Genomic DNA, 12,959 nt, shown 5'->3' with positions numbered 1-12,959 from the left:
TACTGTTAGCTGCAATGCACATCTGGACTTTGGACATCATACTGTATCTTGCTGCACGTTGTGCAATATGGTAGGTGACACGTTTGCACAAGCATATGTGATAAGTCATCGTAGGTCCTGCAATGTTGGTGGCAGGGTCGCATACACCTGCTGTTTGATGTGACTTCACAGAAAGAAGTCCAATGGGGTCAGGTCAGGTGAGCGTGGAGGCCACTCCACGCAGCCACCATACCCAATGACTTGTAGGAAGGTCTCCATGAGGTACTGCTTCACGTCCGCAGCCTTGTGAGTTTTACACGTTCTAATCATAACATTTCTGTATGCAAGGTGTCGATTCGTATTGAATTGATGATGCCCTACAACTTTGTAATTCGCTTTTTTTCTCTATCTCGTTCCGTTTTCGAGATAAAAATACACCAGGTGGCGCTATAGGTGGTTTCATTGCGTAGCGCATGGATACTTTACTATATCTAGACACCACTTCTATGCCTATATCTGCTGCCGTTTTCAAGTTAATGTCGGTGGACAGGATATGGGTGGACACACTGTATACTGCTGTAGTAACTTAATTGATGTGTGTATGTGTATGTATTTATACATATTTTATATACTATTTCTTTTTTTTTTTTTATGAAGCTGAAGTTCGGACCCATCTGTTCAGTATAGACATCATGCCTTTAATCCTCTCCCTGCTGAATTCCAACAGTAAAGATATCCGACAAGCTTCCGTTACTCTACTGTGCACGTTGTCCCATCCTCCGGGAGTTCTGGTAACTATATATGTGCTGTGTTTATCTCTACTGTATTTCATGTTGGATTTCTTAGATCACAAGCCTTCAGTTGTAACACAACACCAAGGTAGTTCTGTAAATGTAAGACATGACATAGGAGCAAATACCTCATAGAAGAATAGAGCTGAGGTGCACAGATCATGTATGATGGCAAAGGACGTGCCCACAGTTCTGCATTACAGAGCTGTTCGCACTCGATGTGCCACAATATGCTATGCTAGTCAGGCACAGTATTTTCTTTTCCTTACTGGAAGCTGTGAAGCACATCATAGGATGGGTAACAAACCCATGACCTGTGGTAAAAATCCAAAGGTTAATTGAGGCCCCATAGCAGGCTATGGACTACTTGTATTTCAGATTCTAGCAAAAAAAACAACCTAACTGCTATGTGCATACTTGACATGTCAGCAGAAGCCGGCCTGACATTGAGGAGATAATGACCTGAACTTTACAGGGTGGAGGTCTAGTTTTGCTTGGTGGAGACCGATGTGTTATCTTTCTACCCCTGCATGTGTATAATCTGTGGTTCCTTGTGCTATTTGGAGATTGTCATTCATCCTGTTTCTGTTTAGGACACTTTGGTGTATGAAAAAATACTTCGACATTTAGCGATACTGATGCAGATGGAGAGAGCGAACCCTATGATTGTCATTCATGCATCCTGCACTATCCAGAATCTAAGCCAACCGGAGCACATACAGGTACGTTCCAGAAAAAAGACCACCGAGCTCCGCATCAGAAACGGGAGGTCCCATTCTTGTGAAATTATTTTGGTTTGTTACATTGTGAGTAAAATAAAATGGTGTCAAACATGCGCCGTTTTAAGTCAAATTTGCTTTTAAAGTCAGTTTGTCAGCAAAATTAACATCCTCCCCCTTCCCAAAAAGAAGCAACAAACACAAAACTGCAGGTGGCAAGGGCTTATTGTGTGCAAATTGTGTATTATATGATATAAGGGCATTCGTGACATCTAATTTTTTAGAACGTAACCATTTTTCCCCTGGTTTCCTCTTTCAAGGTTATTGTGCAGAACCAGTGCTTTGACGAATTACTGATTGCACTTCTTGATCCGAACAATGAAGAAGAATCACTGCAGTATGTTGTAGCCTGCATTGCTGAGCTAACTAAATATGGTAGGTTTTAGCATTCTCACTTAATAATAATAATAGTCTATGCTTCTTTTGAAAGGTATCACGTGGGTCATCTTAATCTAGAATTCGATATAAAAAGGAAATGTTGGGGGAAAAATTATAATTTAGTTATAGCAATGGTGGTTTTGGTATTCAACAAACAGAGGGAAGCTTGCCTTGAAGGTTACTTGTAATGTGCAAAAGCGCTATTAACATGCAGATATGGGGTTAATCTGCAGGTTTTAAGCATTGTGAGCCTGCCTGATGCTGGAACTTAGAGCCCCGCTGCCGGGAGAAAATTTAACTTTATTCCTCCTGACAGTGTTTGTCTTTCAACCAGTGACTGACCTCTGGCTTTGCCACTGAGCGGTGACTAAACCTGCGGCAGGGCCACCTTTTTCACTGGAAGATGAACGCTGCCAAGAAGAATAAAGTACATTCCCTCCCTACAGTGGGGCTCTAAGTACTGCCACTGGGCAGGTTCAAACCTCTATTAATCTGCAGATTCACTTCATATATCTGCATGTTAATAGCGTTTTTTCACATGACCAGTTCTTTTTAACGGTGTATTCCCATATAAAGCACTTACGGCCTAACTGCATTGATCACAGATTGCTTGGCTGTTTATATAACTCCCACAGACATTAATGTACATAGTCTTGTACAAATGTGAAAACTCCATTACGCCAATTATCGTTGATCCTGTTTCTTACTACAATTTTGGCTTTTTTCTTACTGGTATAGTTAACATGTTTATCAAGTAGAAAACTACATTGGTGTTAATTATATTCAGAAAAATAAAATCCTAAAATAGTTGTGAAAAAAATACTCTAGAAAAATCTGATGCACTGTTATGCCTATGGGATTCAAGGTTATTTAGTACAGATAGTCATAACCATATCTTTTTTTTTTTTTTCTGGGATGAGGAGTTAAAAATCATAACCACCAGCTAGGGTCAGATCTGCAATTACTCTCTGTAGGGCAAATGTAGCTGAGTTTACAGATACCAGTTTGGTTTGTAACTCCTCTTTCCTAACTATATGTGGGTTTTAACATCCAAAGTGTGGTGTTACAGTTTTCAAAAATTCTTGCTTGACTTTGGGGTATCACAACTAGCGATGAGCGAGCACTACCATGCTCGGGTGCACATTACTCGTAGCGAGCAATTGGGTGGTCAGATTGGCGCATCTGGAGTACCCAAGTATAATACAAGTCAATGTGGAACTCGAGCATTACAAATGTCATTTGTTCATTGATTGAATTAGGCACAAATAGACAAATTAGGTACATTTTGTAGAAAATAAACTAATTAGTATAGAAATGAAATATGAAACAATATTTATTTAAAACCTATATTTTAGGTAGTGATTTCACTGTATTGGGCCTCAGTCCAACGGGCATACGAATTGAACGAGTGCAATGCTAGAAAATCTCGCTTTGCACTCTGACCAATGTTATTCAGTGAGGCAGAGCAGATCTGCAATTTTTTTTTTAATGCCGAAAAAAATTGCTATATGCTGCGAATGTAAGTGAGTCTCGGATCATGCTCATCCCAAACAAGTCCAATGTTTCACATGCAGCCATAGACTGCCCTGAGTCCATCTGAGTACAGTCCAATATATGTAGAGGCAGGCAATGAAGATGGAGAGAATAATCTCTGCTTCTTTTCCACACCTGCATGCTAATCCCCTCATATGAGAGAATCTGATCACCGTGAATGATACTTGGCTCACGCTCGCAGCACAGTATATTGCCACTCTGCTGAAGCTCACAGCAGAGCTTGAGTGGAGTATTAGACAAAACAGAATTAATTATTTTTCACCCTCCTCACTCAACCCTCCCTAACAGACCTATGCATCCAAGGCTATGGCTGCTCACTTTCCCCAGTCCCACGTGCTCGCTGCTTGGGGGTGACCCTCAACTACGCTCTCTCCTTCAAGCCACACAACCAAATCCTCTTAACCTCCTGCCGCCTCCAACTAAAGAATATTTCCAGGGTTCGTACATTTCTTTCCCATGAAGCTGCAAAAACACTAGCCTTATCTCCCGTCTCGACTACTGCAACCCCCTGCTCTGTGGCCTCCCTTCAAACAGTTTCGTACCCCTTCAATCCATTCTGAACTATGCTGCCCAACTAATCCACCTGGTGCCCCAACTGCCCCTCTCTGTAAATCCCTTCACTGGCTTTCCATTGCCCAACAACTCCAGTTCAAACACGAACAATGACATAAAAAGCCATCCACAACCTGTCTCCTCCATACATCTGTGACCTAATCTCCCGGTAGTTACCTGCACGTAACCTCTGATCTTCAAGATCTCCTTCGCATCTCCTCTTCCCACAATCGCATCCAAGATTACTCCTATGCATCCCCTATACTCTGGAATTCTCTGCCACAGCATATCAGACTCGCCTACTATGGAAAGCTTCAAAAGGAATCTGAAGACCCACCTCTTCTGACAAAACTACAACCTGCAGTAACCCTTAGTCCTCCATAGTGCCGCACAACCACCTCCACACATCTACTGTATCCTCACCCATCCCTTGTAGACTGTGAGCCCTCACGGGTAGCGTCCTCTCTCTTCTTGTACCAGTCTATGCCTTGTATTGTTTGTTTGATTATTGTACTTTTTTTTTTTTTTTATTTAAGGTATACCCTTTTTCACATTTAAAGCGCCATGGAATAAATGACGCTATAATAATAATAGCTTCCTATACGCTCATCTGACCCTGGCCTTATGCTAAATATTTCTATACTATTTATATCTAAAAGGTCCATATTGTTGCGTATGCTAGCTCGGCCCTAAAGATGATCACTTACATTTTACTTGAGTATAACAAATATCCATTATGTTAGACATCATGGGAGCAGCTAACTGAACCCACTAATGACCTATATATTAGGAGTAAGGAGTAATCCTTGGACTTTTTTGTTTTCTTTCTCCAGACTTTACACGGGAGCAGTTAAGGAAAAGTAAAAATCCAGCGATTCTCAAGTGTCTGATGGGGATGGCAGTGGACTTGGAAAACCAAGAACTCTCCTTTCAAGCTGCCACTGTTCTCAATAATCTCTCACACTCCGGTAATGTTCTTTAGAAAAAAAACGTTCTTGCATCCAACATAAAACAATGTTATCTTAACTATGAATGTCACATGTGAAGCAGCTGAAAACCTACAAAACAGCATGCTTCATTACCAGCGGAAGGACATTGTGATTTCTATAAATATGTATATAAACTAGCCTGATTCACCCTTTATCTATGGAAGTCACACATTGACTAAAAATCTAACACAGACGTCAGAAATGCCACGCTTGATTTTAAAGATAATGTCTAACCCCTATAAGGCATCACCTTGTTTTTTCCTTAGAGGATTTAGATAATGAACTGGGCACAATATCAATTACATACTTCCCACTAACCGCAAACACAAAACTAAAGACAGCAGATTTCATTATACAGCCTAATTCGATCCTGTGAATGGATGTGGGGCATGCTTATGTACAGGCTCACTTCCTTCAGCGTTGTGCAGTATCTGTTCGGTTATTAAATTCCAATAGAAGATTTAAAAAAAACATTTCTTATTTCATAAAATATACAGAAATATCAGAAGCGCAGGTGATCACTGATGACATCTGTGTCATACCAGAACCATCAAAATCCATTTATTTAACCACCATACATTGTTATTTCCTGAGCCTAGGAGTCTATTATATATATATATATATATATATATATATATATATATATATATATATATATATATATATATATATATATATATATATATATATATATATATATATATATATATATATATATATATATATATATATATACATATATAGAAAAAAATCATTATATATATATATATTTGTAGATTAGGTAGCCATGGGCTGTGAGTTCTCCACTTTATCACATGAACAAACCCTTTTATTTTATTATGATATAGATTTTGCATCTTCTTACCAAACAGAACAGCCCACAAGCAATACTTCATAGAACTAAAAGTATATTATTTTGTTTGATTTCCTTTATAGCAAAAATCGTAGGAGATATGAAATTCTTTATGAAAGAAGTCCAATCCTACCTCATGAGTTTCCTCAGTCACCCAGAGTTAAGATTTCAGCAGATGGGCATTGCCACCCTGGGCACTTTAAGTGAAGGTATGGTCTGTTTTGTTATGTCTGTTTTCTGTAAGTGATTTATAGTTAAATACAAAGCCTTGTCTATAAGCTCGGGAGAGGCTTACTGTCATAATCTTAATTTGTAGAAGCCCAGGAAAAACCTGTTCACCATTGTGATTAAGGCTATGTTCACATCTCATTTTCCACACATCAGTGGATCTGAAAACAGAATTCGCTTGTATCCGCCAATGTTGCCATTGACTTAACGCTATCCCCCTTCCATCAGATAGAGAATAACTTTTTTTACTAGAGGTGCACAACGATTTTGAAGAGCCCCATCTGAATGGAGTGGAGGTCGATCATGTGTACTCAACTCAATTCACTCTTAAGGGGTATGCTGGAGATTTCCAAACACACCACTTGACCTGGATGATCTTCAGTACTCCCATTAAAGACTTTTGTACACAACCAATTTTCTGGTCTCAGGCTTTGTACGTATTGCACTGCAGTGTAAATGCATACGTCCTGCGTCCCCTGCACAATGTATGTAGATTGTGCATAATCCATCCACACGTTGCTTTTTTGAACGCAGCGATTTGGATGCCAAAATTTTGACACAAATCCGTGCGTTCAAAAAAGCAACATGTCAATTAATTTGTGCGCTTTGGATGCAGCTCCCACTCTGTCTATGGTGGGGGCAGCAGCCATAGCACATGAAATCGGGATTTATTCTGCTGAAACACTGCATCCATTATGTAGTGTTTCTGCAGCGATTTGAAGTGCACATGTGCTGACAAAGTGCTGCAGATATTTCAGCAGGTATGTGCGAACAAAGCCTTACAGTCATGGTTTTCACGGGTAGCATTCTGACCAATGATATTCTATTGAGCTGTGCACGTCTGCTTATTTTTTTCCCCTGTGATGAAGTGGTCACACTTAGATTTTCACAAACTGACATAATGGAGAAAGTAGAGAAACGTATCGAATATGGAGGGAAAACCCCAAAAACTATCCTACTCTGATTAGCATAATCTTTTTCTGGGATGGAGAGAAAGCTGTCATGTTCACCTATCCTGAGAGTTAATGGAGTGGCAATACACATGATCAACTTCCACTCCATTCAGGCAGGGTTCTTCCGAGTCTCTGCATCACTGGGAGCCGGAATATTCAGACGCCTATCAAAAGGAAAATGATTATCCTTTCCAACCTATGCTCTATGATTAGTTGTGTTCAGTCAAGAAGACCTAGGGATAGCGCATGGACAGCTTGACCTTATCAACTGGGGTTCAACGTGGTGTCGGCAGAAGCAATCTGTGACCAGTCTGTACCAGCAGAGATCCATGCAAGACATAACGGCCAGGAAGTTAACTACCTGCCTGTTACTTCTTAGGCACATCTTTTTAAAAAAAAAACAAAAAAAAAAAACGGAGTACTGGATAACCCCTTTATTAAAATATGTTTGCACTAAGTGATCTACGGTAGTTTAGTAGCCTGTTCACTAATGCAAACTGCGATTGAGTACTGAATGATGGGTAATTGAGCGTTCAGTGCGCACAGGCCCTGTTTACACATTACAATGCAGTATCAAGAACTATAATCTTTTGTACAGCACAAGAGAATTTCACCCAACAAGCGTTTTGCTCATTGTTAGGTGACTGGTAGCCGCTTAGACTAGCGGGAAACGATTGTTAATAGGAATGCTCGCTCACGATGAACTTGCATGTAAATGTACCCTCACTCAGAAATTCATATTATTTTAGGGGAAGAGATGTTGTAAATTCCTGTAAAACCTCTATATTTAATACTGCATAAAGAAAATGGGTATACAGCTTTTATGCAGAACTATATCTCCAAGGTAACACTACATAAACTGCTGAGTAGTCCGATTCTGCAGTCATACACCAGTGTCCTACATCTTAATATATGAGTGTAAGTAATTTAGTAAAGAGAAAGCTCCAGGAATGGAGACACATTTCTGAATTGACAAATTCTGCATTAGTGGCATCAAATTTATAGTGAAGAGGTGACAATAGAAAGATGTTCTTAGTATACTGTAAGAAATATGTAGCAAATGAGAATATGATCAATTTTGTCATGTTACGCATTTAATTATTTCATCGGACATGTAGTAACCAAGGGCCATGTTTTATTTTCTAAATCGCTCTGGGATTAACTGGAAGAATAAAGACCTTGTTAAAATGTAACCATAGTTCTTGTCTTCTTTCTAGATCCTGAATTTTGTATGGCCTTCAATCAAAGTCAACTAAAAGAACAGCTTATGCAGATCCGTGAGCAGACAGAGGAGACCCAGGCTCTGCTCAAAGTGGCCATCATTCAGACAGAGAACTTGAACTTGTAATAAGTGACTATTACTTCTGATTTGTTTACATTGTCCTGGCTCGTGGGGTGGTCACCAATGAGCCCCACTGACTGTTCCGTGTAGTGTTTTACTTTTCCAAATAGGGAAGATATTTAGCGATTGTGGATTTTAATTGTCAGTGTATCCTCAGTAACAATCAGCGTTAATCTTGTATTTGCAGTACACAAACCCTCCTTTGGCACCTTCTGGTGCACATTCTTCAGGAGGATAAATCCACTTTAGGCCAGAGTCACACTTGCGAGTGCCTCGCATGTAACTCGCACGAGTCTCTTATTGAATCACCCATCACAGCCGCACACTCTCCGGACAGGAGCCTCTCAGCTGCATGGAGATAAATGCAACCGACCCGCTCCTGTCAAGAGAGTGTGCAGCTGTGCCGAGTGACTCAACGAGACTCGCGCAAATTACATGCGAGACACTCGCAAGTGTGACTCTGGCCTTAAGGTGCAATTCCACTTAAAGATATTGTCTACAATTAGCAAACTAGAAACCAGGATTTTATTCTTTTTTTACCCACCTGGAAAGAGCTCATCAGTATTGATGAGAGAGCACTACCATGCTCCTGTACTCGTTAAGAGCAGCGACTCCAGTACCTGGCTATAATTAAAGTCAATGGAGGACAAACATTTTTCCAGTCCCCCAGTGACTTCCATCCATTCTATGCTGGAGTCGCTGCTCTTGACGAGTACTCAGCATAGTAGTGCTCGCTTATCACTTATCCATAGGCAGAGCTATAATACCATAAATGCCTTTGGTAAAGAGTGGGGTTGTTTCTAGGACAAAAATAAGCCTTTTTCAAGAACGATCTATGAACTGACTGTAGGGGATTGATTAGTTTGTTAAAAGTGGATTTCCACCTTAACTGCATCTTCCAAACACATAATCTTCCTTTTTATTTATTATACTCTTTAGTGTACTCTTTTAGAAATATTGTTTTTACTTTTTTGTGTTTTTATACTTGCAGTTATTCCTCACGTACGGTAACATTAAATATTAATATAGTTATACTGTGAACTTGTGGAAAATTTCAATGCGTAATAAAATATTAAAATGGAAAGTTTCTCCAGTCTTTCGAACCTGTTCTCGCTGCGATGCACAAACTATGACGTGGTGCAGACGCGGAGAAGAATGAACCACACACTTAAAGTCAATTAAAATAACTTCAAACGGATTTATTAATTAATGACATGCTATATAGAGTCAAAGTAAAAACTACATGATTTTAGCATTAAATATGTCTATGTACATGAAGAAAAACAAAAGCCAAACCAAATTCAGTCCTATGACACTGTGTATAAAAAGTGAATCCCAAGAGTTTTTTTATACATTACTCCATCATTGTGACAAAACCCCAATTTATTGTAACATATTAAATTTCAGTTTCTCGAATGTAGTGTACAAACCCTGTAGCCAAAGTAGTGTTGTAGGTAGGAGTGCCCATATCTGGTTCTCGGATGCCCTCTTAGGGCTTTTCTATAGAGTGTGACAACCAGTAATGGGGACATCTGTGTTAGAATTTAGAATGCTTCATAGTTTAAACACAAGTGGATAGATACTTTAAATTATTCTTAAAAGTGCACATTTATAGACCTTAAGCAAACAAAATAGAAACATTCATATGAGAAAATGTGGGTGAAAAGACACCGTAACCAACAAATAAAAATGAAGATAAATTACGAATAATCCAATATTCTCTTTTGCTCTGAAACGAGCAAAGTTATACTAATTCCTTCTTCCTCTAAACCCATAAATGTATAGACTCTTCCATTTGTGTATAAGAATTTAGTAAGGCAAAGAAACATCTATAGTCAAGCATACATAATTACAATAGATTTTTTTTTTTCTTTTTAAACTTTTTCTTATTGTACAACAAATATTCAAGTATGGTAAAATCATTTATAAATTACTTTGCGGACATTGGATCGACAAAAAAAAAGCTAAAATCATAGTAAATACTAAATTTGTCATTTAGAATTATTATATAACTTCTTTTAAAGAAACCAAGAAAAGAACCAACCAACCTATGAGATGATTAATTACATTTCAGAGAACCTGATACAGTAGCCTATACATTAAAGCCCCTTTAAATGGAGTTCTCAGCAATAATATTTAAACCAGAGGGTTTAAATGACACCGCTCCGTAGCCCTACATGTAGAGCTATGAGGGTATTTTCAAGTATTAAACATGTACAGTGTAAAAGATTATCAGGTTAAACAATTACGTTTAAAACTGGACAGTCCCCCCCCCCCCCCCCCCAAAAGAAAAAGTCCCACAATGCACCGGGATACTTCCACGTTTTTCTTCCTTTCAGGTAGGTAAAGACTTCAGAATACAATCTGTGTGCAAGAAGCAGCATTTTAGGACAAGATAAAAGCCGTTCGATGCACTCGACAAGGCTCCTGTCTGTGTTGACATAGAGCAGCAGTCTGTTAGCTGGTAAAAGGAAACGTTTCCTTCTTTGTAAGAAATGGCCCAAAAATTCAAAAAATAAAAAAAACAAAAACTTTTTTTAAATTTTCAAATGAATCCGTGGGGTTTTAAGAATGAGTTCTAAACGTCATTTGGAGGTGTTCAGATGACTTCTGGAGATAAAAACAGAACAGGTGTAAGGAAATCACATTAAAAACTGCTTCAAAAAGGGTGATGTGTGTATAAATATATATTCTCCACTGTTCCTGCATGTGGTTCATTTAAAGGGATATTCCAAGATCCGATCCTAATATGTAGTAGGTGTAATAATAGCAAATGCAGCCAATTAGAAATGCAATATAGTTCTCCTGATTCACTATGTCACATACAGTGCCTTGCAAAAGTATTCGGCCCCTTTGAATTTTTCAACTTTTTCCCACATTTCAGGCTTCAAACATAAGGATAAAAAAATAATTTTATGGTGAAGAATCAACAAGTGGGACACAATTGTGAAGGTGAACAATTTATTGCTTAAACTTTTATAAAAAATAATAAACTGAAAATTGGGGCGTGCAATATTACTCGGCCCCTTTAAGTTAATACTTTGTGGCGCCACCTTTTGCTGCAATTACAGCTGCAAGTCGCTTGTGGTATGTGTATCAGTTTTGTCCATTCTTCCTATGCAAATAGCTCGAGCTGAGTGAGGTTGGATGGAAAGCGTTTGTCAACAGCAGTTTTCAGCTCTTTCCACAGATTCTCAATTGGATTCAGGTCTGGACTGGGACTTGGCCATTCTAACACCTGGATACGTTTATTTGTGAACCATTCCATTGTAGATTTTTCTTTATGTTTAGGATCACTGTCTTGTTGAAAGACAAATATCCATCCCAGTCTCAGGTCTTTTGCAGACTCCAACAGGATTTCTTCAAGAATGGTCCTGTATTTGGCTCCATCCATCTTCCCATCAATTTTAACCATCTTCCTTGTCCCTGCTGAAGAAAAGCAGGCCCAAACCATGATGCTGCCACCACCATGTTTGACAGTGGGGATGGTGTGTTCAGGTTGATGAGCTGTGTTCCTTTTAAGCCAAACATATCGTTTGGCATTGTGCCCAAAAAGTTCGATTTTGGTTTGATCTGACCAGAGCACCTTCTTCCATGTTTGGTATGTCTCCCAGGTGGCTTGTTGCAAACTTTAAATGACACTTTTTAGGAATATCTTTGAGAAATGGCTTTCTTCTTGCCACTCTTCCATAAAGGCCAGATTTGTGGAATGTACGACTGATTGTTCTCCTATGGACAGACTCTCACCTCAGCTGTAGATCTCTACAGTTCATCCAGAGTGATCATGGGCCTCTTGGCTGCATCTCTGATCAGTCTTTTACTTGTTTGAGATGAAAGTTTTGAGGGACGGCCGGGTCTTGGTAGATTTGCAGTGGTATTCCATTTCAATATGATCGCTTGCACTGTGCTTCTTGGGATGTTTAAAGTTATGGAAATCTTTTTGTAACCGAATCGGACTTTAAACTTCTCCACAACAGTATCACGGACCTGCCTGTTGTGTTCCTTGGTCTTCATTATGCTCTCTGTGCTTTAAACAAAACACAGACTATCACAGAGCAGGTGGATTTATACGGAGACTTAAATATAAGCCACCTGTGTGTAATCATCATCATCATCAGTCAATTAGGACAACATTGGATTATTCAGAGAACCTCAATGAACTTCTGGAGTGAGTTTGCTGCACTGAAAGTAAAGGGGATGAATAATATTGCATGCCCCAATTTTCAGTTTATTCTTTTTTACAAAAGTTTAAAATAAGCAATACATTTAGTTCAACTTCACAATTGTGTCCCACTTGTTGTTGAGTCTTCACCATAACATTAAAATTTTTATCTTTATGTTTGAAGCCTGAAATGTGAAAAAAGGTTGACAAATTCAAGGGAGCCGAATACTTTCGCAAGGCACTGTACCTCATATGTGCAGGGCATTGCAGGACCTCATGGTTAAGATCACAAATCTAGTGAACGGTAGTTAGTTGCTAAGTGGTCATAACCACGGATCCTCAAGGTCCTGCAATGCCCTGGCACATGAGGTAAGTGACATAGTGAATCAGGCGAACTGT

The 12,959-nt window shown here is 39.1% G+C and overlaps 2 protein-coding genes across 7 annotated transcripts in view; one reads left to right on the top strand and one right to left on the bottom strand.

Moving 5' to 3' along the window:
• LOC142295180 (uncharacterized) overlaps window positions 1-9,482 on the top strand; it is a 61,086-nt gene extending 51,604 nt beyond the window's left edge. Inside the window, exons 9-14 of the mRNA XM_075338255.1 lie at window positions 637-770; window positions 1,364-1,492; window positions 1,810-1,924; window positions 4,867-5,001; window positions 5,959-6,084; window positions 8,274-9,482. Of these exons, the coding sequence (XP_075194370.1) occupies window positions 637-770; window positions 1,364-1,492; window positions 1,810-1,924; window positions 4,867-5,001; window positions 5,959-6,084; window positions 8,274-8,404 (770 nt within the window). The 3' untranslated portion in view covers window positions 8,405-9,482. The remainder of the gene's footprint in view (window positions 1-636; window positions 771-1,363; window positions 1,493-1,809; window positions 1,925-4,866; window positions 5,002-5,958; window positions 6,085-8,273) is intronic.
• Window positions 9,483-9,572: 90 nt separating this feature from the next.
• The window catches only part of MAP7 (microtubule associated protein 7), a 218,158-nt gene continuing 214,771 nt past the window's right edge, over window positions 9,573-12,959 (bottom strand). For all 6 annotated transcript variants that reach the window (XM_075339843.1, XM_075339840.1, XM_075339841.1 and 3 more), the window contains one exon: window positions 9,573-11,008. In XM_075339843.1, the coding sequence (XP_075195958.1) occupies window positions 10,998-11,008 (11 nt within the window). In that variant the 3' untranslated portion in view covers window positions 9,573-10,997. The remainder of the gene's footprint in view (window positions 11,009-12,959) is intronic.

Source organism: Anomaloglossus baeobatrachus, chromosome 3 (assembly GCF_048569485.1).
Source record: "Anomaloglossus baeobatrachus isolate aAnoBae1 chromosome 3, aAnoBae1.hap1, whole genome shotgun sequence".
Classification (NCBI taxonomy): Eukaryota; Metazoa; Chordata; class Amphibia; order Anura; family Aromobatidae; genus Anomaloglossus; species Anomaloglossus baeobatrachus.
Note: the sequence above shows the minus strand (reverse complement) of the source record. Positions and strands in the feature narration are given on the sequence as shown.